The sequence below is a fragment of the Propithecus coquereli genome, unplaced genomic scaffold, assembly GCF_000956105.1.
Source record: "Propithecus coquereli isolate 6110/MARCELLA unplaced genomic scaffold, Pcoq_1.0 Scaffold90, whole genome shotgun sequence".
In the NCBI taxonomy this organism is placed as follows: Eukaryota; Metazoa; Chordata; class Mammalia; order Primates; family Indriidae; genus Propithecus; species Propithecus coquereli.
The window spans coordinates 5,654,360-5,682,095 of NW_012155285.1; the positions used below are offsets into that span (position 1 = coordinate 5,654,360).

General features: G+C 36.3%; 1 protein-coding gene across 1 annotated transcript in view; it reads left to right on the plus strand.

Moving 5' to 3' along the window:
• Window positions 1–23,604, plus strand: part of SUPT3H (suppressor of Ty 3 homolog (S. cerevisiae)) — a 499,577-nt gene extending 475,973 nt beyond the window's left edge. Inside the window, exon 11 of the mRNA XM_012664653.1 lies at window positions 23,466–23,604. Coding sequence (XP_012520107.1) covers window positions 23,466–23,507 — 42 coding nt within the window. The 3' untranslated portion in view covers window positions 23,508–23,604. The remainder of the gene's footprint in view (window positions 1–23,465) is intronic.
• Window positions 23,605–27,736: the final 4,132 nt, after the last annotated feature.

Below are 27,736 nucleotides of genomic sequence, written 5' to 3' on the forward strand. Positions count from 1 at the left end.
AAAAAAAAAAAAGTCCACAGAGGGATGATGGAATAGTTTATTTGCTTTAGGAAAGCTGATTTCAGCCAACTTTCTCTTGCCTGTTATCAAAACAAAAAAATCAAAACAAAACAAAAAAATGAATTCCTGCATTGGTTTTTATTCCTGTTTGGGGGAATAAATTTTATAATTTGCTCTATTGCATTTTCAAGCCCCAAGCATGGAATAACTATTCAGTTGTTTAAATGATTGAATGCCATGGCAGTGATACCTCTGTCTGGTTCATTTGTCTATCTCCAGTGCAGAGCCCAAGATTAGGCACAGAGTAAGCTCTCAGCATATATTTATTACATGTGAAATGGTTCAAAATATTCTACTTTGGCATATTGATTATTTTGAGCTAAAGGCAATTTCCAGCTGATGCAAGAAAAGGTCTTTACCTCCACATAATATGTCTAAAGTAAAATATAAATTTTCTCTTTTGTAAAAGAAATTTACATTTATAAAGGAAATTTCCATTCGTAAAGGTATCTGTACCAGGAAGAGAGATACTGCCAGACAACATTTTATCACTTAAGAGGCTCTTAACTGCATAATAAGACAACCTTTATTTACCACACATTTTCTCCCTTCATCTTCCAATAATTTGCCTCCCCTTTCCCTCACCAGAAGCCTCTAAACCCCTATTCCTTTCTGTAGTTCAGGATGGCATGTAAGTCTCAGTCGTTTGGCCACTTCTTTGAGTCTCATTTTTGTGAAACATCCATGCATATGTGTACAATTAAAATTTTTTTCTCCTGTTAATCTGTCTTATGTTGATTTAATTCTTAGACCAGCCACAGAACCTAGAAGGGTAAAAAGAAGCATTGTTTCCTTTCCTACACATGCATGTATTATTTGAATGCATATTTCCTAGGATGATTTTAAAGGTTCCTGAGGATATTAATGACTCCAAGGCAAGTTGTATAACCTTACTGATAGCACCCACCTCGTAGGGTTGTTTATTATAAGGACTCTCAGTGGAAAAACTTGAACTCTGTAAAATAATTTAAGGAAGTTTATGCTGAGCTGAATATGTGTGACTGTCGCCCGGGTAACATGGTCTCAAGAGGTCTTGAGAAAATGCGCCTGAGGCATCTGGGTTACAGTTTGGTTTTATACATTCATGGAGACACGAATTATAGGTGAAACCATAAATCAATACATGGAAGGTATACATTGGTTTGGCCTGAAAAAGCAGGGTATCTCGAAGCAGGAGCTTGCAAATTATAGGTGGGTTTTAAGGATTCTTTAGTTGGCAGTTGGCTGAAAGAGTTAAGCTTTGTCTAAAGACATGGAGTCAGTAGAAAGGAATGCTTGAGCTGAGATAAGGGGGTCTTCTATCTGTCATGTGATGCTATACTTGAATCAGTTTGGAAAGTAAAACACATTATACTGGGTTAATAAAAACCCATTCAGTGAGATTTTACCTTTGTAGGTAGGCATGACTTACCAGACCTCTTAGAAAGGAATCTTGGCAAGAGAAAAAAGGTCAGAGTTCAGTCCTCAGTACTAAATGAGTTAATACAATTTAAGTACTTTTAGAACAGTGCCTAACACAGAGTAAACACAGTACATTAGCCTTTATTATTATCACGAAAAAATAAAAACTTATTTCTCTTTAATCTTTGGAAGACCAAGCCAGTCATTAGGTAAAATACTTTCTGTAGCCACTACGACATTACTTAGAAATGTTAAAGATATCTTTGTAAAACTCTAAGTTTAGAATTGTTTTGAACCAGGCGGTGGAATGGAACCTAAAAGACAAAATATTGAAACCAAATTTCTGCCTAGTGAGCTAACGCTTTAAGTACACCTTTCTTTTGCCCTTGTCCCAAGGTCAGCTCACAGAACAAGAACAAATATATAAGAAGTAGCATTTGTTTTATGCAAATTACTTGTTTTGTGGGAGAACAAGACCATTTGTGTGCTGATAGTATTTTTTGTTTAATAAAACACTAAAAGGTTAAAAAAAGATAGAATTTACCAGAGCTATTCTTCTATGAATATAATCTGTTCTCCAAATTAGAAGAATGAGTCAATATAGCATAAATTTTTAAGATATTTTCATTCTCTTCTAATGTTCATGAATACTGTTTCTTTCGTGGGGAGTTGGGAAGAGGGTAGGGAAAGGAAGCAAAAGCATGGGAGAAGAAAATGTTCCCACTTAATTTTCAAAGGATGAAGTCCTTGAATAGCCTTAGAACTGGAGGAGGTTAAGTAAAAGCGTAAAAGTGAAGCCTTGGTGAAACTTCTAAATCCTTGTCAGGGGTAGGTGCTGCATTATAATAAATGTTCACAGCTCTGTGGCATGGCTTTCAGTATAGTTAATGAAGCTGAGCAAGGTCTTAGTATGTCTCAGCCAAGCATAATGCATGTAATTAGGGGAAAATAGAAGAGTAAAATTAGTTGAAAGGTGACAGAAAGCAAAATGGAAAAGGTGACTGTAGTGGGGAATTTGTCTAGTGCCACCAATAATTACTTTTCCTCAGGTGCCTATTTGCCTAGTTTTGGCTTAAGTACTTTTAAATAGTTGATTCTGAGCCCCTTCCCTCCTCACTAAAATATAAGTCTTTTGAATTTCCCCAAGGCTAGAAAATAGAAGATATGGTATTATTGCCATGAATTAGTCTTTGAATGTCTAAGAATGATGGATTTTCCATTTCATTTTGGCACCCAAATTTGTAGGAAATGCTATTGGAGCCCATCTTTTTTAAATAAGGAGTCAATCTTTGTGTTGTTGGCAGGTTAAATTCCTGGAAAAGACCTAACAAGTCTAGATGATATAAGTCAATTTTGGATTTTCTCATAGAAACAATGTTCAATAGGAGTTTATAATCTTGACCAAGGGCTTGCTAACCAGCTTTTTATAGAAATAACTCCAGATACCATATTTCATCAAGTAAATCAATTTTAAAAGCTATTATTGCAAAACCTAAAATTTTTATGTAATTTTACTATAAGGTCATAGTAAAACACGTGGAATTCTTTTTAAAAATTGTTCTTTCGCACTTTTATTTTAAGGAACTAGAAGGCAATCAGAAGTCTGCATTTGTATGGAAATTTGAAAGGCTATTTGGGGAACATTTTGACAAGTTCCTTCAAGGAGACCAAGGACCATTTATTTAGTGATGTCTCTGATAAAAAAATCATACTTTTTCTCATTGCCAATTCCACTATACCCAGCACAAGTTTTAGAGAATGAGTATTTTGTTAGATCAGTCTGATTTAAGGATTTATTTCCTTATAATTGCCTCATAAGTCTATCCGTGCTGTCAGCCATAATTGCAGGGGATACGAACACAAGCGTGCTAGTTGCTGTGAGTTACATCAGCATCCCTCCAAGACTTCCCTGTTTACCAGTAGAAAAGAATCTCTTATATACCCACTTTCTGCTCATCTCAGCCAGTTTGGAAAACCCTTTTTATTCCTTAGATATTGGTGTGGCTTTATTCTGGCCCTGTATTTAGGTAAATTTTATATACAAATATTTCAAAAAATATATCTAAAAAGTGCCATGGACAGATATTCCAAATTATTGAGACCATTCCTATGAGGAAGGCTGTTCCCTTCCTATGGTCTCTACACATAGAAAAATCCCCAAGTCCTTGATACTTACAACTAGCATTCTATCACATGAACTAAATTCAGTGTCCATGTACACCATATGTCAGAGGTCACAGCTGCATCATTAGCTGCATCATTAGCATCATTTTGAGCTCTCAAAAAAGAGAGGACTTGGTCTATGGATGTGATTCCAACACTAGCGAATCTTGGAACATAATCTGAATCTGTACCTAGAGGAATCAGTAGCTTAGGAGTATTAATGTGACTGTAACTGAGGTACCTGAGGCCTATAAGTGTGGCTTCACAGCACCTATATATATTTCTTCACAGAAGGTACATTTATAGATAGATGTATATAAAACCAAAAACAAAATAAGCCCAACTTCCCCAGATTCAAACCAAAAAAGAGCAAAATCATTGGAAAAAGAAAGTTCAGTATTTCAGTCATAAACTTCCAAGACTTGTTTCTATTTGAGAGTGCTTTTGTCTTGCTAACCACAGAGAACAGTTGGAGTAGATCATTTTATTTCGATTGCTTCTCCTGCACAGGCCCTGAGGGACAGACTTGATGATCTAATAAGTCTTTTCCATCTCTAATATCTATAATTTTGGCCATTCTGTGGCAGCTTCTTATTGCTTTAAATAAGCCATCTTAATTCAAAAAACATACATCTGGATTTGACCTGCCTAATATATGTAAAGAAGTGCGTGTCCCTTTAAAGCCCCACCAGGGATTCTCTGAGAGACTAAAGAGACTGAAAGGAAGCAGGGGAAAAAAGGTTTGACTAGGAGTCAAACAGTTTTCTGTTTATTTTATTTAAGTTTTTATTTTTCAATAGTGAAATTATCCCTTAAATCATTTGTTAAAATTTAATCTGAGCATTAGTACATTATTACATTAGTAACTTCTTTAAATTGCTGCTTCCATTTCTTGGAAGTTGTCCTACCATTAACTAGCGTTTTATTTCACAGATTTTAGTCATCATCTCTGACCAATTCTTGGCCTTATAGTCACTCTTCAACTTCTCAGACTTGAATGTCTGAAGAGGAAGTGGTTATCTGTGCATTCCTCCAGTGTCAGCCAGTGGTGGTCCTCAGGCCAGGTGTGTTGGGGGCATTATTGCAAATACATACTGAGTGTCTTCTCCGCTAAATACATCACCAACACTATGAATTAGCTTTCATAAATGTATAAATATTAGTCTGTACAGTTGTACTTAGGCCGTACATCTGGTTGATCTGCTGGAATAACTATCCTTTATTTTTCCTGCCCAGTGATTTTAATTTAATACGTAGGTCTTGTGAGCTGTTTTTGGTTAATATTTTCCCCTACACATATTTAATTACTTCCTGAGATTATTCTTCCAGACAGGGAGAATAGAGGACCATGTCTGTGTGTCTTACTGTCCATCAGTCCGTCCTTGTCTTTCTCCAAGACTAATTCAGCCTTAATGCTGAATTACTTTTCTGATTCTTTCTCCAGGTCCTTACAATTATAGGCAGATCCAAATTAGTATTCATTTGGAGTGCTCATCTCTACAGCTGTGCTCTATGAAACAGTCATATATTGCAACAAAAAAGTAGGATTTTGTACATTTATTCATTCAACAAACATTTATTGACCACACACTATAATCTAGGTACTTCATTAAATTAAATATAACTGCTCCCCTGTGTGATACCTAGTGCTTTAGCTCTAACTTAAGCCTCTAATGTCACATTTGAGTTGAAATTAAAGTCACAAGGTAACATTCGTTTTAGTAGTTTAGTTATTTAGACTAAAATGCCTTTAAAAAGAAAGGCATCTCTCATTCACCTCTGTTTTCCTTCAAAGGAAGGTTCAGTGGGATGAAATACTGCAAGTATAATTGGCTGGATGTTAGATGTTATGGTTTCAAGTCCTGACTCTGTCACTGAACTGTGAGATTTAGAAAAGTCATTAACCTCCCTGAGCCACCATTTCTCATCTAAAATGGGCATAGCAATCCCACCTGCTTTCCAGAATTATGGTGAGGTTCACATGAGATAATGCTTGTATATATACCTTGTCAACCATAGCATTGTGCAAATATGCACATAAAATTTATGGTTATTGATGCCAGTTGAAACTAAATGATGAAGATAAATCAAGGAAAATATCTCTAGAGCTAGAAGTTTGGGCTTCTTTTGTATCTATCAGTCTCTAACAGAAAAGACTCACTTATAAGCTAGTTCACAGGAAAACCCTATAGAAAAGGCCAGTTGGACAGCTGCAGAGATCCACAAAACAAATATACACAGAATATTACTGTAATGTTTTTCTTATCACAAGGGATAAAGACAGTAGGGAATTAAGAGTGAGAATGGACTTGAAAGACAAAGGAAGATTTGATTTCCCCCCACCTCCCCCAGATTAGTGGTTCTTCACCCTGGCTAAACATTGGAACTGATGCCTGGGCCCCTCCTCCAGAAGTTAATGGGTCTGGGGTGCAGTCTGGACCTTAGGATATTTAAAAGCTCCCCAAGTGGTTCAAATGTACAGCTAGCCAGTGCTGAGAAATATCACTGCGCTAGATCAAAAAGATCAAAAAGAGACCTCTAGAAGTCTAGTTATAAAGATAAAATTTATAGACACAAAGAGATAACTGTCAACACTAGATGAAAATATTTGTTTAATGAATGGTAGAAAAAATTAGTGGAACCCATAGGTCTCCAACAGTGGTCTATAGTAGCTTAGGTAGACATCTCACCACTGGAAAATAAAAGCAGAAGAAAAGTCAGAGGGAATTTAAAAATCTTTCCATAACTTTTAAGATTTCCATTTAAAAAATAGTTTTCAACCAGTCATGAAAGCTATAGAGTGAGTCAAGTGGCAATAGGTATATGTAAACACAAGTGTAAGTGTTATTTTCACATCTCTTGTTCCCTGTAGTAAATATTTATGTAATGGCTAATCTGAGTTGTTATAACCAATCATGGCTGATTCCCTTTAATGTGCAGACACTTTGATTGTCACCAGACTTGTAGTCTCAGGTCATTTACAGAAATGCCAAAAAAAAAAAAAAAGAAAACCTTTCCACATGAAAGAGACTGACATTTTATGCCTAGCAAAATAACTGTATCAGCAATTGGAAAAGATATAGCAGTTAGCACAGTCCCAAAATAAAATACAAAAAACAAAATATTATCCTTTCATTGTGGTGCCCAGGGTCCACTTCCCAGAGCACTGTCCTAATTTATGCCCAGGGGTTCAATCTGATCCTTAATATCAGTTACCAAGAGAAAGTCACATTTATGTGTTTTCAAGTTGAAACACAGAAAAGGCCAAGAAAGTCAAAGAAACTGTAAGGCTAAAAACTTCATTCCTGATGTGGAAAGTTGTTCTTTAATCTTCAAAAAAAAACACATTTCAATTGGGAAAAGACAAAAATGTTCACAAAGGTCAGGCCTCCCGTGCTCTCTCCTTCTCATTCCCCCTGCATTAGTGCACGTCTGCCCCGGTCTAACTTCCTTTTCCCAGCTCCTCCCCTTCTAAAAGCACTCTTGGTTTCTTCTGTAGTCTGCTCCATGTACTTTATTGAAGGGCTCTGAAGTTCCTCCCCAAGGTTTTCTGGTGTCTGTATTATTCTTTGGTCTCTTGTCACTAACTGTGGTTAGCTTGTGATATTTAGAAGTCTAACTCTTGAAGAGATCAGTGACTCCAACTGTTAGTATCCTTAATTAGCCTTTCGCGTAAGCTGAAGAAAAGCTCATGATTGTGAAGTCTGAAGCTTTAGAGGAGAGAGTGCACAGTTGGAAAGCAAAGTGATGAAAGAGACCGAGGGTCAGGGATGGCACCAAAACAGTTTTTCAAAGCCTGCTACTTCATACACCCTTATCAAGGGGCAGTTCTCCAGAATTAGATTTCAAACACTCCATAGAGAAATATCATTTCAAAGCTTTGTAGTGATGGCTCATCTTGTCCAGTGATAGCACATGAATGCATGGCTTAGATCTCTACTACATCGTGAGTCCCATACGACCCAGTTTTATGCGTCAGGTATCTATTTTCCTCCCACCGGTGCCTAGTACATAGTAGGCATTCAACAAATGTTTGCCAAAATGAATTGCACAGATTTTATAATTGTATGCACTGTTTACCTTGATTTTAAAGAAATAACTCTTAAGTATATAACTCTTCTATTCAGCTAGACCTTTCTAATGAAAATATAGTATGCTGCCATGTAGAAACCAGACATTTTTCATTTTCTAGTACCGTTCAAGTCCAGATATTCTTCCTGCCTGTGATGTGCAAATCCTGATCATCCGCCAAACAGCAGCTTTTTTTTTTGTTTTATTTTACTGAGTTTTAATTTATATACAATAAAATTAATTCTTTTAAAGTTACAGTTTGATGTTTTCACAAATGTATATAGCTATGTAACCACCATCACAATTAAGATACAGAACACTTGTACTGCTGCAAAAAGTGTGCTGATAATCCATTATAGTCAGTCCTGTCCCCCTGCCACCCCCAGTCCTGTCAACCACTGATCTATCATTTGACCCTATGATTTTCCCATTTCTAAAATGTCATATACACCACTTTGATCTGACTTTTTTCATTTAGCATAATGCATTTGAAATTTATCCATGATGCTGCATGTATCAATAATTCATTCCTTTTTTATTGCTGAAGAGTGTTCCATTCTATGGGTACCACATTTTGTTTATCTGTGTAATGGACATGTGGGTTATTCACAGTTTTAGTTAATTATGAATAAAATTTACATAAAATATGTGAACATTCACCTATAAATCTTTATGTGAGCATATTTTCATTTCTCTTGGGTTTTTAATTTTGAAGTAGTCCAATTTATCAGTTTTTCATTTATGTTTAAGTGTTAGCTAAGAAATTTTGCTTATTGTAAGGTCACAAAGATTTTCTCTTATATCTTCCAGAAGTTTTATAGTTTCTTATGTTTGGGTTTATGATTCTGGTTAATCTCTGTATATAGTATGAGGTAAGGATCAAGGTTCATTTTTTTGCATATAGATGTCCAGGTATCCCAGTATCATTTGTTGAAAAGACTATCCTCTCCCTATTGAATTATCTTGGCATCTTTGCTGAAAGTAAATATACTGTATACATACAGGTCTCTTTTGGCTCTCTCATCTGTTCCAGTGATCTGCATCCCTATCTGCATGCCAATACCACACTGACTTGATTACTTTAGCTTTATTCTAAATTCGTAAATAGGTAGTGTATATTCTTGCAACTTCGTTCTTTTTTTAAGATTTCTTTGGCTGTTCAAGGTCCTTTTTCATGTAGAATCAGCTTGTCACTATTCTACAGAAAAGCCTGGTGAGATTTAGAAAAGAAATGCACTGACTTTATAGAGAAGTTTATGGAAAGTCTCTTCACAATATTGTCTTCTAATCCATTAGTAGAGTATATCTCTCCGTTTATTTTGATCTTTTAAAATTTTTCTCAACAATGTTTTATAGTTTTCATTGTACAGGTCTTACACATATTTTGTTAAGATTTCCCCTAAATATATGTTTTTCATGCCTTTTTAATTTCTTAATTTCAATTTCTTATTCATTGCTACAATATAGAAATAGTTTTTTTTTCCTAATGTTGACCTTGTCTCCCGCAATCCTGCAACCTTGCTAAAGTCATTAGTTCTAGTAAGTCTTTGGTGTTCTCTACATAGATACTTGTATTGTCTCTGAATAGAGGTGGCTTTATTTCAGTATTTTCCTGTATGCCTTTTATTTCTGTTTTCTTGCCTTATTTCACTGAAATTAATGGTGAAATAGGAGCAGTAAGAGTGAATAGCCTTGCTTTATCCCTAATCGTATGGGGAAAGTGTTCAGACTTCCATCATTAAGACTGATGTTAGCTGTGGGTTTTTCATGGATGTCTTTTGTCAGATTGAAGAGCACCATTTTTTTAGTCTGTTTTTGTGTAGGTGTGTATGCCCAATTTTAGAACTTCTAATGCTTCTTGATATATATCACTTACAGCACTAATATAAAACAATTTCTAATAATTTGCTACCAACAAGAAGGTATTTTGTTAGCATACCAAACTGTATCTGTCCTGAAACTAGGCTTTTATTTTTTAATATTTCTAAAATTTCTAGTAACATCAGATACTTTTTTACCTAATCCACCTTGTCATCTGGGTAGACACAACGTGCCCAGGTAACAATTCCCTTCCACTTAACAATATGTTTCTTTTCAAAAGTTAGTAGACATGGGTTTTCTTCATTGAGCAACGTCTCTTTGTCTCCACCAAAACAAGTGACATCATTGAACACTCAATATGATTCATTCTGATGTAAGCATATATTCCTAGGTACCACCATAACCTTGCGCTGATGTATAGTAATGTGATAAATGATCCCCTCCTGTCTCACAGGAAACTGGATAGACAGGCCTGTCTGAAATCATGTTCCTCTTGTGTCAAAGAACAGACCATCAAACTGCTCTTACATCACTGGTATTTAAAAAAATAATTTTTCTTATCTTTATATATCATCTAAGTATTTATTGTGTATATGTATTTTTTAAAATAGGCATATGACAGCATGAAAGGCCTTTGAATGATTTCTAGTTCGTAATGTCTCTCTTACTCTCTTTCCATTCATTTCCTTATATTGAAATAATCCCAAGGCAATTGCACAGCATTCACCGGCCTCATGATCTCATGTCCTGACAGGTTTGATACCACTTAACCTATTTTTATAGAGGAAGCAAAACTTTCACATTTATTTCTAAATCCAGGCTACTTTAGATGAGACTTTTTACCCATGGCCTTGCATTCTCAGCAGTTACTAAAACCCCAATGTTTCTTGTTGAAAGGGTTCATATTAGTTGCTATGGCTAAGTGAGCTCTCCATAGACCTGAAAATTAAAGGAGTGGTTGGTCATACAATATATGATGTATTTTGAGATCTTCATAAAGGTTTGTTTATATGCTGCTGTATCTAAGTCAGGATTGCAGATAAGTGCCCCAGATATATATATAGCATCTCTTACTCCTAGGTGACTTCACATTAATGATGAGATTGGTATACTTTTTCCCTCTTGGTATGTAGATGTTCATATGCTCTGTGGCACTGGTGGATTTAAAGACTTTGTGAAGGAAATATAGTACTTAAATCTAATCATCTCTGATGAAAGAGAATTTAACTGCTTGAGTGATATTTAGAGATTAAAAAAGAAAATGGGAAAATTGGTTGGGAAATGATTGATTGATTGATTGATTTTGAGACAGAGTCTCACTCTGTTGCCTGGGCTAGAGTGCCATGGCGTCAGCCTAGCTCACAGCAACCTCAAACTCCTGGACTCAAGCGATCCTCCTGCCTCAGCCTCCCGAGTAGTTGGGACTACAGTAATGTGCCACCATGCCTGGCTAATTTTTTCTATATATTTTTAGTTGTCCAGCTAATTTTCTTTCTATTTTTTTTTTTAGTAGAGATGGGGTCTCGCTCTTGCTCAGGCTGGTCTTGAACTCCTGAGCTCAAACAATCCACCCACCTCGGCCTCCCAGAGTGCTAGGATTACAGGCATGAGCCACTGTGCCCGGCCGGGAAATGATTTATTTCTTATTTTCAAATGTATGTTGGTAGAGCTTACACTCGGCCCTTGTCAATGAGAGCATTAGCACAGACCACTGAGTATCAGTTAATCTTCCTTTTTTGGTTTGAAACTATGTCCCTGTCATTCACATGGGACTGAGTAGGGCTGTGATCATCATTCTTGAAAAGGTTGTCTTTGAAGGCTTTATGTGTGCACGAATGTGTATGCATGCACATGTGTGTGTGCATACACACATATGTCTAAGTAACCTTCTCACTCTTCTTACCACCTGGCCCAAAGTGAGACCCCTATGTAAGAAGAACCATGACTGTTTCACTGGTTCCTCAGAGCCTTTCACAGAGAATATAACACAGAAAAATGCCGGAAGGAAGACAGGACATTCTCAGTGTTCCCATCATCCTTACCAGGGTTTTCCTTTTAAATATGATTTCAGTTATGCAGCCACACTCTGCTGTTAACATTCATAGACCATCTGTACTTTGGTGTCTTCAAGGTTCCCTCCCTTATATCACTCAGGTCTCTAAATATCACCTTATCAGAGAGGCAGCACCCCACCCCATCTCTGTCCCCTCACCCTGCCTTATTTGTCTTCATAGCATTTACCCACCACTGTCATAGTGTGTGTGTTTGTGTATGTATATATGTATGTATGTATTCATTTATTGACTATCTCACCCCACTAGAAAGTAAGATTTTATGTATTCAGGATACATCCCCAGTACTTAGAACAATGCATGCCATGTCAAGGGACTTAATAAATACTTGTGAATGAATGAATGGACAAATGAATAAACAAATGTAAGAAGCCAGAGGAGCATTTCCACACCTGTGAACCTGAGTTACCCAAGAGCCTTATAGTTAGAATGGGCTATCCCTAGACCCAGTGGCACATTAAGCATCGTCTATAGGGGAAATAACTGATACATCTTGATGTTTTTCAATGGTATATAGATAACTGTTGTGATTAATAAAATTCATTTAAACACGTTATTGAAGGCTTTGACCATTACATATTTTCTCAGTCAGTGACTACCAGAAATACAACTCCCATGTGGAAGTCCTTAAAACATCTCCCACTAGGCCCCACCTCCCAACACTGCCACAATTGAGGACCAATCCTTACCATGAGTTTTGGTGAGGACAAGCTATATTCAGACTATAGCAGGGACTACCCAAACTTGAATAGTGTTTACTTACTCACCAAATATTTATTAAGCATTTAACATAAAACATTATGGGAGCTATAATAATGAACAAACAGGGTTTAAAAGGTAAAAGTTATTAATTAATATAATTAACAATAGTAGCATTTCCAAATAGAAATATGTATTATTAGAGAATTATATTCAAAACATTTCCAGAGTTGAAGTTATACATTTCAATGAACATACATTTGTTAAAAATTAAAATTCTCCAAGCATATGCACTTATCATATGTTCTTGCAATTGACTTAAAAATAAACATTGAATATAAATACAAACACCTTACATTTATACAGGCTTTGCCTTTTACTAAATACTTTCAGGTACATTATCATAGCCAAACTCCCAAATTTCTCTTCTCCAAAGTTAGTTTACAACATCATATTTTAAGGAATGACAATCTTACTTGACTTTCTCATTAAAAGTTTGACTCTTTAATATCACCATATAATTATGTTTACATGAAGAATTGGAAAGAAGGCATAGAGTCTCCATATGTTCATTTCAGCTTGGTTGGCTAAATGGCTTATAACAGTCAATGCATGAAAATGGCCTAGATTGAATAAATTAGCAAAATCACAAAAGGAAACCACTGTAGGAAATAGTTTTACACATATAATTGCTAAAACCCTCTAGTGAATGTGTCAATCTGTACTAACTAAATAAATTTGTTTATAGACATGTTCTGTATTAGCTTCCCCTCTTTCACAGCCCTTTGCCAAACAAAATCCCACTAGAAGTAGGATGTTCACACCCGAGTAGGAGTTTCTTAGATAAATATTTTTACTATATGGAGACCAAAACCACTTTTACAAATTTTAGACTTTGATTGAAACACTATATTTCTTTAGCTTTTTTTCTCCCATCTTTTCTCCTGGCAGCTACTTGTGTATTAGCTTACCTCCTCTCACCTCCCTACTACTCTGATGAACAAGAGACTGGCTGCATGCAAAGAGGCCAGTTGGACCTGAGAGTAGTGGGACCAGCCTACCCAGTCCATGCCACCAACAAATGAACTGGTGAGACATAGTAAGGGTCCATTTCCAAAATAATGTTCCTTCTTTACTCCTAAATCCTGGTTGAAATGATTCATTGAATTAATTTAAGTGTAGAGATTATATATCTTGAGGCTATATTTTATAGAATGCTTATTTATATTTCATTTGAGAGTTACATGAATAGAATACATAAAGGTAGAATTTATTTAGCCAGTCCTCAAGAAATCATGGTAAGAGTTATTGAAATATAATAGCCACGTTCTTTCGTAAGGATGACTCTGATCCCAACTTTAGTCAACCAGTTTGGAACAAGAATTTCAACTGACTTCTTAGTTCTCTAGTTTAAAATTGGTGCTGAATTTTTCATAGGCCTTCTGAAGATCTATTTTGTTAATTTGGTGTCGACCTTTAAAATATTTTTACAAGTATTTTTAATTGTAACAACTTTTTTCAAAAGTGAAACTAAGAACATTTCTTTTTGATGTGCTGACCTAAACCTTTTCACTGTTTTTGAGAGACAATGTGACTGATAAGTAAGCAGTTGACTTGGACAACAGTGTGGTAAGGATGATCTGGGCCAGTGCAGGGTCCTTGTTACTATGACCCCAAAAGCCCACTTTTTAGCATGAGTTAGAATAACAGCCAATTAAATGAGCACTCAGCCTACTACATAAATAATATATCTGACTTGGGAAGGTTCCATTCCTCAGGAGATTTAGCATTTAATATGATAGCTTTGTTCAAATTAATCTTTTACACCAGAGGAGACACTTTGGTTATTTATGATATTTTGGAGATAAATTTTCAGAACGGCTAAGCCATATTATTATAAATGGCAAATTCCATTAACACAACTCTGCTACAGAAATATAGGTGTATAATATGTACAAGGTAACAGAAATGTGCATAGTGCCTCAAGAACACCTAACTCTAGGGAGAGAGATGCAAAGGCATGAAGAGTCATGCCCTCCATTGTCAGTTCACAACAGTTCAATTTGGAAATAAATGCCAAGAGAGTATTCCAATTTAATATAAAGAGTTTATATCAAGCCCTAATGCAGTGATTCAAAAGAATTGGTTGAATACTTACGTAACATGAGTATTTCTTGCCTGAATATTAATAAACCCTTCAGTGGTAGATAATCTAGGCTGGTATCTTGGATTTAATATTTATTGACTAGCCTACTGTCATTTGGGAACAAGACAAGTCAAAATGTCTCTCCTCTTGGTCTTGCCTAGAACACTTTTCTATCCCCCTGTTCATCCCTTTCCCATTCCCAACTCAGGTCTCTGCTGTGTTACTTCTTCAAGAAGCCTCCTTGATCACCATCCACCTCTACAGCCCTCTTATATGGCCCATTACACACTCTTCTCATTTGTAGCTCTCATCACTTCTGTCATTTCTCATTCAGTATGTATCTTTCCCATCAGTCTACTCACCACAGAGGACAAGAACCAGTGATCCTGCTGCATCCACTGCACCTTGTATTCGGTATTTGTGGAATGAATAAATAAATGCACGACAGCAGATTCATTCAGAAATATACCTTCTCTATCACTTGTTGGCCTTTTGGCTAAGATCAAGTATAGAAATATACCTTCTCAGGTGGCTACCAAATGTAACTGATGTTATTATCAACTATCTCCTGATTGTTCCTGTGTCATAATTTTTGCTATTCTTTGTCTTTAAAGAATTCTTAAGAACTTTCATTATAATTTATTTACTGTCCAAATTGGTGTCAGTCATTAGCAAACAGCTATTGCTTTCCATGTTTTATTCCTTGTGTTGTGTTTTTTTTAAATGTGTCAAAGGCCATTGAGGCAGTATTTTCTTTTTATTTTTATCTTGTATTGGTATTGTCTAAGACCTCGAAAACGCAACTGAGTAACATGACCACAAAACCAAAATTCTAAAAAAAAAAAATTATATTATCTACTATAAACTTACTGTTAATTGTAATTTTCAGTAACAGTATTTGAACTTAAAATGTTTAGACTCAACAAAATAATTTGACAGTGCTGCTGCTTTAGATGACTTGGATACTCTTTTTCTGTCAAACAATGCATGCAGTTGGCTTGATTGATGCCTAAGTTTTCTCTCCTGTCTGGTAATCAATAAGGAGAAACCCAGAATGCTCCAGTGAGAACTGAGACCTAGTATCAGAATAACTGTTTGTTTTGCAACATTGCTAATCATTGGGTTATCAAGGTCACTAGTTTATTAACAATTGCTGCTGATGATTATCTTGTGAAATGGTAATTGTGTGGTCTAAACCCAGTTTTTAGGAACTGAGACTATCCTAGCCCAGCTCTCATGGTGAACACATGTTAGCATTTTTCATTATTGTCCAGAGGAAACTAAGCTACCCACTAGTCAAATTCATTAGATGATTATTTATTAAGCATCTAACTTATTTGCTGAGCATTTTATTAAGCATCTAATTTGCTGAGCATTTGGTTATACCCTGGACATACACAGATAAACAGAACAGCAAGGCTACAGGTCAAACAAGTGAAATGAGAATTAACTGTTGTTAGAGCTGACAGCCCCGAAACAAATTGTTATTTGGGTTACTAACTCTTGCCAATTTGGCACTTTTTACATATAGACTTATATGTGTTTACAGCTTGGAATAATTTCAACATGTGTTTTGATTGTTTATAATATAAAGAGGTTGCATAAAAGTTTAATATTATTGGCATTAAATTATTATTAATCATAGATGTACTTAAGTATACACATTATCATGGAAAGAATAATTCATACAGTCTCTTATAAAATTTCTAAAGATAACATTTACATAAAATCTTTCTTTCCTAAAATATAATGTTGGTATCAGCCACTTAATTATTTAGCTTAGTAACAATAAAAAATCTTAACACATCTCTCGTATAATTTGAAATGACTTGGGCAATTAGAAATGGTAAGTTTTAATAACTAAATTTAATTGAGAGATTTTTGTATTCAGAATGTCAAAACAACTTGATAACATCCCAAGAATTTATAAAAGCCCAATGTTAGTAATTTTTTTAAATAAAATAAGAAGAATCTTAACAGAGTTAGAGAAAATCATACATAAAATGACAAGTTCCTCAAGATTTATAGGCTCTAGTTTACTTGGAATAGAATAAGAGTTAATACTATATCTTTTTTTCTCATTCTGCAGCCAGAGAAGACCTCTTATTTAAAGGGCAGGGCTCCCTCCACTGCTCTTAAATCAAGGCTCTGCCGTCTGACAAACTGCCCTTCAGGAGTTTCACAGGATATTTATAACGTGGGGGAAGTATACAAATAGGAAAATGTTTAATGAAGAGTTTTGTATGTTACAGTGCTATACATCATATGGTTCAATTTAGATTCTCTGAAATATCGGAGTTAAAGTGAAATTATCAAAAGGGGAAAAGTCACATGGCAGTGGTGCAAACAAGATGTGCCTATTTGTATTTATGTTTGCTAATGAAATTCAGCCATGATTCCCACTTTGATTTTAAGAGTCTTAGACCACCACTCAGCTTTATTCATTATAATTAAATCTCTTGCCCACACGCAGACACAAGGGCAACAAAGAAAAGGGGCATATTTTATCTTTTAAAAAGCTATTGCGTAGCTTTGATATGAAGCTCCAGAGCTTCAAAGATTTATAGTATTAAAACAAAACAATATGTCGTTGAGGGCACAGTCATCTCCTCGGGCAAATGGAAGGACCAGTAGAGAGCTTGGACTGTGAATCTAATGACCCCACAGAGGGCAGGGCTGAATTCAAGCATATGGGGGCAGTAGAACTTGAGACAACTTGGTGTAGTCTCCAATTCTGCTACCAGCAGAGAGGTAGAAAAAGGCCAGCTACAAGCACAACAATATTTATTATGAAGCTTGGGAGTGGAGTGGGCCAAAGTCAGGGGCTAATTTAGTTGACTTGTGAAACAGCATTTATATGTGAAATTCAGAAATGTACCTACCTTCTCAATCCCAGCTCAACTGAGTATTCCAGTAAACCAGACATTTAAGTTAACTTGATAAGTAAGGGCTAGTGAAAGCTGTTGCTTTTGGTTTACTCCACTGCCTTCTTACCTTGTCCTCCCAGCAAAGACACACCAGTGGCTGTAGAACCTCTGCCCTCTGTGCCCTCTTCATCCCTGTGGAGTAGAGAAGAGCATTTAGGAAAACCCCAGGTTCTTGGTAACCAGGGAAGCTCTTGTGGTCCGCAAATCATCCAAAATGCTGAGAATCTACCCTACACTAAATTAGGAGTTAATGGTAGTTTGGTAGTTTGGAAGAGGGTGAATGAATGTTCCACATCTTTTTATTGTCCCTTTTACTACTGGATTTAGCCCAAATTGGCCAACTCCAAACACATCCAGGCAGGCCACATTATTTGTTCAACCCTAAATCAGACACTGACCACAGCCTTAGTAAGACTGACAAAAACACATGGTGTGTCACCCCCTTGAAGGGCCTAAACATGCATACATTTGCTACAGAATTTCTCAGCCAGGTTTATCTCAATTATTTTGATATTTTGTCCATTTATCAAAATTATTATTTTGGGCACTCAGGGAAATTAAGTGATTCTCCGAGGGAGAGCTAGTCATATAGCAGAAGAGCCAGACGTAAAACTAAAAGCTCATAATGGCCTACTTCTAACTACTCAGCTGTACTGTTTTGGACATCATTAAGTCATCCCTACCTCTACTACCACCAGTCCCTTCACTGTTGTTCTGCTCCCAAGGGCTCTTAATCTGGAAAAGCAATTTCTTTCCCTACATCTGTTTTCCCCATTAAGGCCAGAGAAGCTAAACACACACAGCTTTGGGCAAAATCAGAACCATCCATAAAGATCCCTAGACTGAGTCAGGAATCCTTGGCTCTCCCCACATAACCGTGGATTGGTCACTCTCCCTGGACATTAGTTTTTTCATCTGTTAAATTAAGTATTGGGCTAGAGGAATTTAGAAGGATACTTTCCAATTCCAAAGTTCTATTGTTCCCTGATTTTAGATATTACCAAAGGGTTTGTTCAGCTTGGTTTAGAAGGCTTATTAGTTTCCAAGTTCCTTTTTCATTGTGGTGTTAAACATGTTGTGGCAGTCAAACAGTCTGTGCTTCTTAACAGTGGCAGCTCAGCATCTGGGAAGAAAACAACAATGCCTAGTCTACAGGTGGCCTGAAAGTGAGAACTGTGAGTGGTACAGGTAACCTATGTGCTGTCTGGGTAAAAGCCATAGTCTGAAAATGTCAGTTTCGGTCTCTTCCATGTTAAATGCATTGAGTGCCAACATTAGGATTTCCATTAAGAAATACTGTTTCCTGCATAATCATGATAGATTCTGAAAGTGTTCCATTTATTGACAAAACCATTATTGGGTCCTGTTAATGGTGTATTCTTCCATTCTACCACCATTCTCAGCCTTCACTATGCATCTGAATCACCTGGGATGTTTCTAAAACATTTCAAAGGCTAAACTTCACTCAGACCAAATGACATAGAAGAACTGGAGCCAGAGTATCTATTTTTAAAGCTCCCTCAGATGATTTGGATGCACAGTGTTCTAGAGTATACACTAGTCTTAAAGTTAGTTTGGAAAGTAAGCACAAGTTGAGAAAGCCTCCAAATTGAAGGTGATTTAGATTCAAGGGCCCATCTCTGCACTCTGAAGTATTGTACCAGGCTGATCCAGTTTAATTTTGAAGTAAAATTTTAATTTACCCTTTAAGTGATGTTTAGCAAGAATTGAATTTGTTAGGACTTGGAGAATATGTGTATCTGTAATAATCTGGGTGGAATAAATTATGCCAGATTGGCGGGGGGGGAGGTGTTAGTTTTATTTTGTTTGATGTGAGACAATGTAGTATAATGAGAAGAATATGGGCCCTGGGTTTTAAATCCTAAATCTACCACTCACTAGTCATGTCACTTTAAAAGGAGAATGAGACCTTTTTTACTAGTTGTGGTAAGGCTCAAATTAGATACAGACATGAAAGTATTTCACAAACCATAAAACCATGTATCTCAGCATTTTTAAATCTTTGCCCTCCCCACTTTGAGAAATATACAAATCTCATGCCTTTCTAAAATGTTAGTTGAAATTAAACATTGTGATTAAAAACAAACAGAAAGGCTGCTTTGTCTTCTCCCTCCTCTCCCCCTTGAGAATGACCTCTCAAAGCATGTTACTTGTGGTAATTAAAATGTTAACGTGAAGTCAGAAGCGTGGTGAAAGCAGGCACCATCTCGCTTCCTTGTGTCCTTTGCACCACCAAGCACACAGTGGTGTACACAGAGTAAGAACTCAATAAAGACTTGCTAAAAATCAAATTAAGCAAATTTATAGGAATTCAGACAATAGAACCAAAATCCTCTTTCGTAGGCCTTTGAGAAATGAAGTAATTTGTAAGGGAATTTGGGACCCACTACAATGAAATTCTTATGCTATTAAGTTTGAGAAAGCAGAAAAGAATCAGGAAAGGTAATACTGAGAATGAAATGTAAATCTAAACTGGGGGTAGGGATGGTTTGTATCTATAGTTAACACTTTATTGATTAGGCTAATGGCACAAATACATACATGATAGTATTATTTATTTTTTATTTCAGAATATTACAGGGGTACGAATTTTTAGGTTACATATATTGCCTTTGTACCACACACAATAGTATTTAACTTGGAACTACAGGACAAGTTTTGTAGCATATTTATCTTCCTTTGCTTAAGATAAATATTAATATTTTGCTTTTTAATATTAGCTTATATTCCTCAAAATGTACCCACTGACGATGATGCATAAAAAAACCAGAAGTAAACCAATTTAGGATTTAAATGTTTTCTGTAGCTTGTCCATATGCAGATAAGAAAAAGAGAGAGTTATTTTTTTAGAGTACACACTTGTGAATTAATTTCCCTACTAATGCCCACTACAGTAGGTAGAATTTGTATCTACTTACCTAGGTAGATTGACATTCTGGTGTAGGTGAAAATTTGGAGTTGAATGAATGAATGAATGAATGTCAAAAATTGGGTGCGATAGCTCATGCCTATAATCCTAGCACTTTGGGAAGCTGAGGCAGGAGAATTGCTTGAGGCCCGGAGTTCGAGGACCAGCCTGAACAACAGAGTGAGACCCCGTCTCTACAAAAAGTAGAAGAATTAGGCAGGCATGATGGTGTGTGCCTGTAGTCCCAGCTACTCTGAAGCCTGAGGCAGGAGGATCTCTTAAGCCCAGGAGTTTGAGCTTAGGGAGCTATGATGACAACACTGCACTCCAGCCTGGGCAACAGAGTGAGACCGTATCTTCAAAAAAAAAAAGTTTCCTCAATTTAAAAACACAAAACAACCCCCCCCTCCAAAATAGGAACTACAATTAGTCCTTAAAAAATTAAGTATTTGCTGCTAACTTCGAGAGACGCTAAAGTATCTGAGCTTTTCAACAAATTCACAAAGGAACAACTAGCAGCTGAGAGTAGAACTTTATTAAATAAGAAATAAAGCTTAAGTGGTATATAGGCATGTAGGAGCCAGTTTGTTGGGGAGGTCTGTTAGTGTTATTAATTTATAATTTTCAATAGTGGGTGGAGGTCCTGGCTGTTTCTGGTCCAAGTCTACATTTGACTGATTAGGAGTATCTGTGAAGTGGGAATCATTTATAGGGTTTGGCAGAAGAGAGTGAGTGGGAGACAAAGTGTTTCATGATAATGTGGCCTCTGGAGGCCCTCACACTAAGTGATGTTTAAATTTAGTTTCAACATTTGCAACCCAAATAGAGAGAGATTCACAGTTGACACAAAAATGAGTTGTCTTCATCCATCTTCCCATAAAGTTGCTTACTCTGAAAAGGATGGCGAATTTGGGATGTTCCCATAATTGCCTTACGTAGACAACATACATCCTTTTGTACATCAAAAGGAAAAAGCTGTGACTCAGGATGGAAGACCCGAGGAGACTGGTTTGCTGAGATTGCTCTTCACTAATTACACATGCTTGTTTGTTCCTTCTTTATTTTAGAATTAGAATAGAAAGAACTCATTACAGAAATCTGGGTCAGCTCTAAACTTTGGTTTTCTTGAGGATCTATGTTATTAAATAAGCCTGTAATCTTTTAATTGTAAAAAATAGTGATAAAGCATCTGTAAAGGTGAATCGATCTTTGAAGAGTGGCCTTTTCAATACTAACGAGAACTACTTCATATTGCCCATCCTGGAAAGGTTAAACCCGATTATTTCTCAGGGGAGCTCAGCCAAGACTCAGTCTCCTCCTGAGCCAAAACTTGCTTTCTCAAGCAAGGCTCATTTGAACCGTTTACCTTTAGGAGGAATGCAGCTTTACTCCCAGGTCCACTTATCTCCATGCAAAACCATGCCTGTGCTTTAACTGTTACATTAAAGGTTATTGCTGTGGTTGTAAAATTTAAAATATCATGGTCAAGAAGCTGGGAGTATTGTTTTGGCATAAGCCTTTCTAAGGCATCCGTGACGGTAGGGGCTGTTTCACAGCCTGAGGCTCCCCTGCCTGTGGTTGTGGGAAGACACCCTCTCTATTCCTGCAAGGTATTTGTGGCTCTCTGAGGAACCCATTTTATACTGTTCAGTGCATGATCTTAGGAGGTAGCGTAGGAACTTTCTAGTCCTTGTTAGAATGTTTGCTTCAATCCAGAAGTGTTTTACAACACAGGACGTCCCATGGTAAAGAACGAGCTCACAGAGAAAGTGCTGAGGAATGAAACTTGGAATGTGCCACTGTTTTCTCATCCTTTTCTCATCCTGAGACAGAGTGACCTGTGTAGCAGCATAACCAGCTGATAAAAGTTCAGCGAGCTCCCAAGCCTGGCAACCATAGTAAATCCTCTGTAAGCAAGAGAGACGGTTTTCAAGTTGATTATATTTTATAATTAACGGAAGGTTGTCCAGAAAACCATATTTGCTTTACCTCATGTTGATGGAAGTCTTTCTAAAAAGATTGGGTCTACTTTCTGTTTTTAGTATGATTATATAAATGTAGTTTAATCATTTTTTATAATTAAGACTCTTCACCACCTCCATAGCATTATCTTGATAATGAAAGGTTATTCTGTATTTCCTATAATATGGCTGTTCAAGGTAAATTTATTGGGCTGAAAGTATACAGACTCCAGAACAGCTCCAAAGTTATTAGCTTAAGGGGAGAAAATCCCTAATATGAGATTTTATCATTTTCTTCAGTTTTCTGAAAACAGATTATAGAAAAATTCCATCTAATTGAGGGTTATGAATTCTCTGAATGTGACTATTACTAGTTTAAATAATGAAAAATATGCTGGTGAAAGGGGAATTTTATTCCTAAGTCCTGAATTTTAGTTCTGCTCCACTCTGGGTCTTAAAATAAGATTCAGGACACGTTACAGAGCCTCTGTGTCATCCAGGTCTTCCAATGCTGGAATGTAAAATATATCCCTTGGAATGAAAAGCATGCGATTTTGCTTTCTTTACTGGAATGTATTGTATTATTGTAATTAGAATTCATTTTCCTATTTTATGGAATATTTTATCCCACTATACATAACCATATATACATCTATATGTACATGTATGTATACAAATTATTAAGATTTGCATTTTGGATACTTATCTATAAGGTACAGAACTCCTTTCAGATCATCATATTTTAGGGGGGAAGAAAGGCCTCTATGAGTGTCTGTTCCCATAGCTTTTCACTCAGACTATAAATTAGGCCTGGGAAGGCTATAATGAGTCAGTAATTTATAGACTATTAAGATACTTAGTTAGAAGTGATTCCTGAGCATGTCGAATAGAGAACACATGTTTATAAAAGACAAACAGATTCAACACATCTCTTTGGCCTAACCAAGCCCAATCAATTAACAAAATGGGATGTCTTACTTTGCATATCTCCCCCTTCCCCAAAATAGAATCACTAACCACTTGTTAACCACACTGACTTTTAATAGACAGAATGGTTGCTATAGCTTTGCCACCAAAAATGTTCAGATTAAGCGTTCTATTCTATTGTAGCCAGCAGGAAGCACAAAACAGGAAGAAAGCTCTGCATGTTTTTTGCCTCTTTTCCTTGTTTGACTTGATGTGATAATTCACTGCAGATTTCCTTTTCTTTGACAGAGCGCCTACCGCAGGAATGGGACGGCTTTTCTAGCCTGCTGATGTGCCCGTGCCCGTGCCTGCACCAACAGGAAAGGATGAAGGTGATTTCTTTTTCCTCCTTGAACAAAATAAAATACAAGTTTACTTTTGCTGTATCCTAGGGAGTGGGCTGATTTGTTGTGACTATCAACTTCAACTGGCTGACTCCTGCTCTTTTCCAGCCCCCTCAACGATTAGTCTTGTTTACTAGATGGGCCATTTAGCTAATTAATGGCAGGATGTTTGGGAAAGTGTGTAGGTGGACAAGAATGCAGATCACACAATTTTGAAATTTTAATTTGAAGTAGATTTACTGCCCTCAGCTCACATATCTTAAAAGCAGTGCCCTCCCCCACCACACACCAGTGTTTAGTCTGTGCTTTATTCAGTACATTTTATAATCCAGGTTTGGGATAAAGGAAATGGGACAGTCGGTTTTCTCCTTCCATTATACCATCTTTACTTTCCAACATTTGTTGACTATATCTACATGTATTTTAGGAACAACTATTCATTTTATAAACTTACACTAATCAAAGATCTAGCCAACCTAGTGAACCACCTGTTCCCATCTCCTCTTCCTTTCACCCCACTTACCGTCTGTGTGTTATTTTCAGTGCCTTCTTCCCAGCTTCCTGCCATCTGCCTACGATGTGTGTTTTCTTCACATAGAACCTCTTCCTCCATCTTCATTGCCCTCTTTTTCCTGTTCCTCCAGTCCCCACGCCCACCACTCCTACACATGCCATACCCATTTAGAAGCAAAGATATCAGAATCAGTAGAGGGGAAGCAGAGTGATTTGCTTCCTCGCTGCAAAGCAAGAACTATCACACCTGGCCTGGAAACATGGGCTGGGGTAGTTTCTTGCTGGTAGCAGCTGAGCTACCCTCTGGCATCTATGCTTTCTTCAGTAAAGGAGGAACTATAACTCTTGGGAACAAACTGAAAAATAGCAGATGTAGTTATACAGTTCCTGATTAAACTTGAATTACAAAAAAGGAAGTTATTTCTTTAATTTTGTGGGAGTTTTGTATAATTTTACTTTTATCATGGTTTTTACACATACTTAAAACAGACTTTGTAAAGAATTAATAAAAACAGAAAGGAGACACATGAAAGATTTTTTTTTCTTGTGACCAAGTCATTGTGAGTTTCAGTTAATATGATTATGTCGTGTTATTCACATTTGTTAACTGTCATTTACCTGTTCTATGGTAATCCTTTTGGGAAAAAATTGCATGTCAAAAACGAACAAACAAAAAATGCAGATATGTAATAGTGAAAAATTGCCAAAGCGTTTTGATGTTCCATCTATGCTTGTTGCAATATATGATTAAACTTTTCTTTTTATCATCATTCTTATTTTCCTTGGCATCCCTAATCATGGAAAATTATAAGCTTGCAGTAAACATCCTAACTTTTAAAACAATACCATTTATTGTATTTGATTTCGATCTGCCAGGCTTATAGATGGTATAAAATTTGGGGGAGCTAATTTTTCACATCAAAATTCCTTCTCTCCCACATTATACATTTCAAATTATGCACAAGGCATAAAATACAGAGTTTAGTTTTTCCCCTTCATTTTATTCTACCTGATCTCCTTATAGTCCCAGAGAAGGAAGAATCAATGTACATTTCTCTCAGAAATATGACAGGTCTATGTTTTTGTTGGTCTGGCATATGTTTGTCTATCTTGAACAGTCTGACAGGTAATTATTTATAAAATCTGGTTTTGCCCAGTAAGTTCATATAATAACCTTTCACTTTTCATCATAAGCCAGAGAGCTGAATTTAGAATAAAACAAGGTCATTTATGTCTGTCTTGAACCAGCCTAGATGTCCCCATAATTGCTCAATATTAATATTTTTTTATTCTTTTTCTTTTCCTTTTCTACACTTAGGTTCTTTCTCTGACTCTGTCCACAACACTAAATTTGAAGTGAAATAAAATTTCCTTAAGCAGTGGAGTATAGAAAAAAGAGAAAATTTATAGGAGGAAAGTTTCAGAAAATGTGACTTCAGTAAACAGTTCTCTCAAGATTAAAATGTTATGTAGAATCATGATGTTAAGAGTGGAAGATAGTCTTAGAAATCGTTGAGAACAGCCACTCATTTCACAGATGAATAAAGCATGGCCTAGAGAGGGAAAGTGACTTTCCCAGAATCAGTGAATAATGGTAGTGACAGAACAGAGACAAGAATCCACGGTACCTAATTTTCAGCCTGGTATCATACAGTGTTCTCTACCACACTGGGTTTGCATAAAAATACTGCCAAGACACATTGGGTTTTATGGCATATTTATCCTAGAAAATAATGTAAATTTATTTTTTAAAATGTTGCTAATTATGGACACATCCTAAAGGGTGTGACATATTAAAATCTTCAAAAGTCCTGCAATATTAATTAAACAATCTGCATTCTCTTAAACATCAGGCTCAACTCTAAACCAAATGAGATGTACAAAACTAGTTTTCTATATTTTGTGCCTTATTTTTTGAGATTGAATTTGAAAATAAACCAACAAATAAATAAATGGCCTCTCTCATGGGAAATTGATACTGTTCCCTAGATTTAAATAAGGGTAAAGAAAATAGGCCAGGCTTGGTGGCTCACGCCTGTAATCCTAGCACTCTGGGAGGCTGAGGCGGGCGAATTGTTTGAGCTCAGGAGTTTGAAACCAGCCTGAGCAAGAGCAAGACCCGCCTCTACTAAAAATAGAAAGAAATTAATCGGACAACTAAAAATATATAGAAAAAATTAGCTCGGCATGGTGGCGCATGCCTGTAGTCCCAGCTACTCGGGAGGCTGAGGCAGAAGGATCGCTTGAGCCCAGGAGTTTGAGGTTGCTGTGAGCTAGGATGATGCCACAGCACTCTAGCCTGGGCAACACAGTGAGACTCTGTCTCAAAAAAAAAAAGAAAATAGAAATATTTCCCCTTCACCTAAATTTGGAAGTGTGACTCTCTAAACATGGCATTTTGAGGTATGTCATTAGCCTTCCTGCCTTCACATATTGTACTAGTTGTGATTGAAAAATTATGTTCCCATTTTAGAACTAAGAGTTTTTATTTGAAAACCATCAGAAGCACAAATATTTTTTAAATGGCATATATAATTCTTGTATCTGGGGAGAACCCTTCATTTACTACTGTTTGTTCTTTGTTTTTATAAAACAATAAACAACCCACGTTTAGTGCTTTTACCATGTAGAAGACAAACATAACTGGTGATTCTTGGTCTGAAAGAAAACAAGTTTACTTGTCTAGAAATTACAAAGTTTAATTTTATGATTTTTTAAATATAGTTCCCAAATCAGACACTACTTTCTAGTTCATATAATCCCCTGTATAAAACTGAATCACTACAGAGAACATATTCTCTCATCTGTCCTCCGGGAATTTGGATAGAACCTTCCCAGGTTGCATTTAAAATTCTACCATCAACCATGTATACATCTCATAAAATATTTTACAGTTTCCTGTATGCTCTGGCTGAACATTTCATAGTACATAAACACTTCTGTGAATAATCTAAGGGTATCAAGTTGAATGTGTCATAGCAGTGGCCCCCATATAAAGCTAATTCTCCAGCAATGTATTTTCTTAAATTTATCTTCTTATTTGAAATCTAAGATGAAGCTTTCTGTGCTGTTGTCATATAGTGGTGCGGTTGGCTGCAAGCAGGGGCTCGAGCAGTTTTAGTGGAGTTGTATTCATTAAAGCGAAGGCTTTCTGCAGAGGGCATGAAGCCAAGCTTAAACAACAAAACTATGCCTGCAGGAGTTGGATGTAAATGTGATGGTTAAATAAGGGCCAGATGCCTTTGAAAACTCAAATATTAAAAAGTTGTATCTCTTAAAGTAAGTCTCAAGTGTTGTGTGTAGGACAGTGATACCACAGTACTTAAAGAGACTTACATTTGTTTTCTGGAACAAAATATTAAGTATTCAAGCTGTCATAACTCATGGAAATTCTGGCAATTGAAACATATTTTAAAACAATCAATTCCTACAAAGTCACAAGAACCCCACACACAATATTTCATTGTTGGGAACCACTATAATTCTGAATAGAGCATTATATTCGTGATCTCTTTTCTACTCATCACCACTCAATATTCACTATTCTCATTTTTTTCAAAGGGAGGTAAAAATAGAAAAAGAGGAAAAACCAAGAATCAAGGTGATCAAAATATAGTTTTGTTTATACCAGATAACATTCTACTTGCTATCGAAAATGATGAT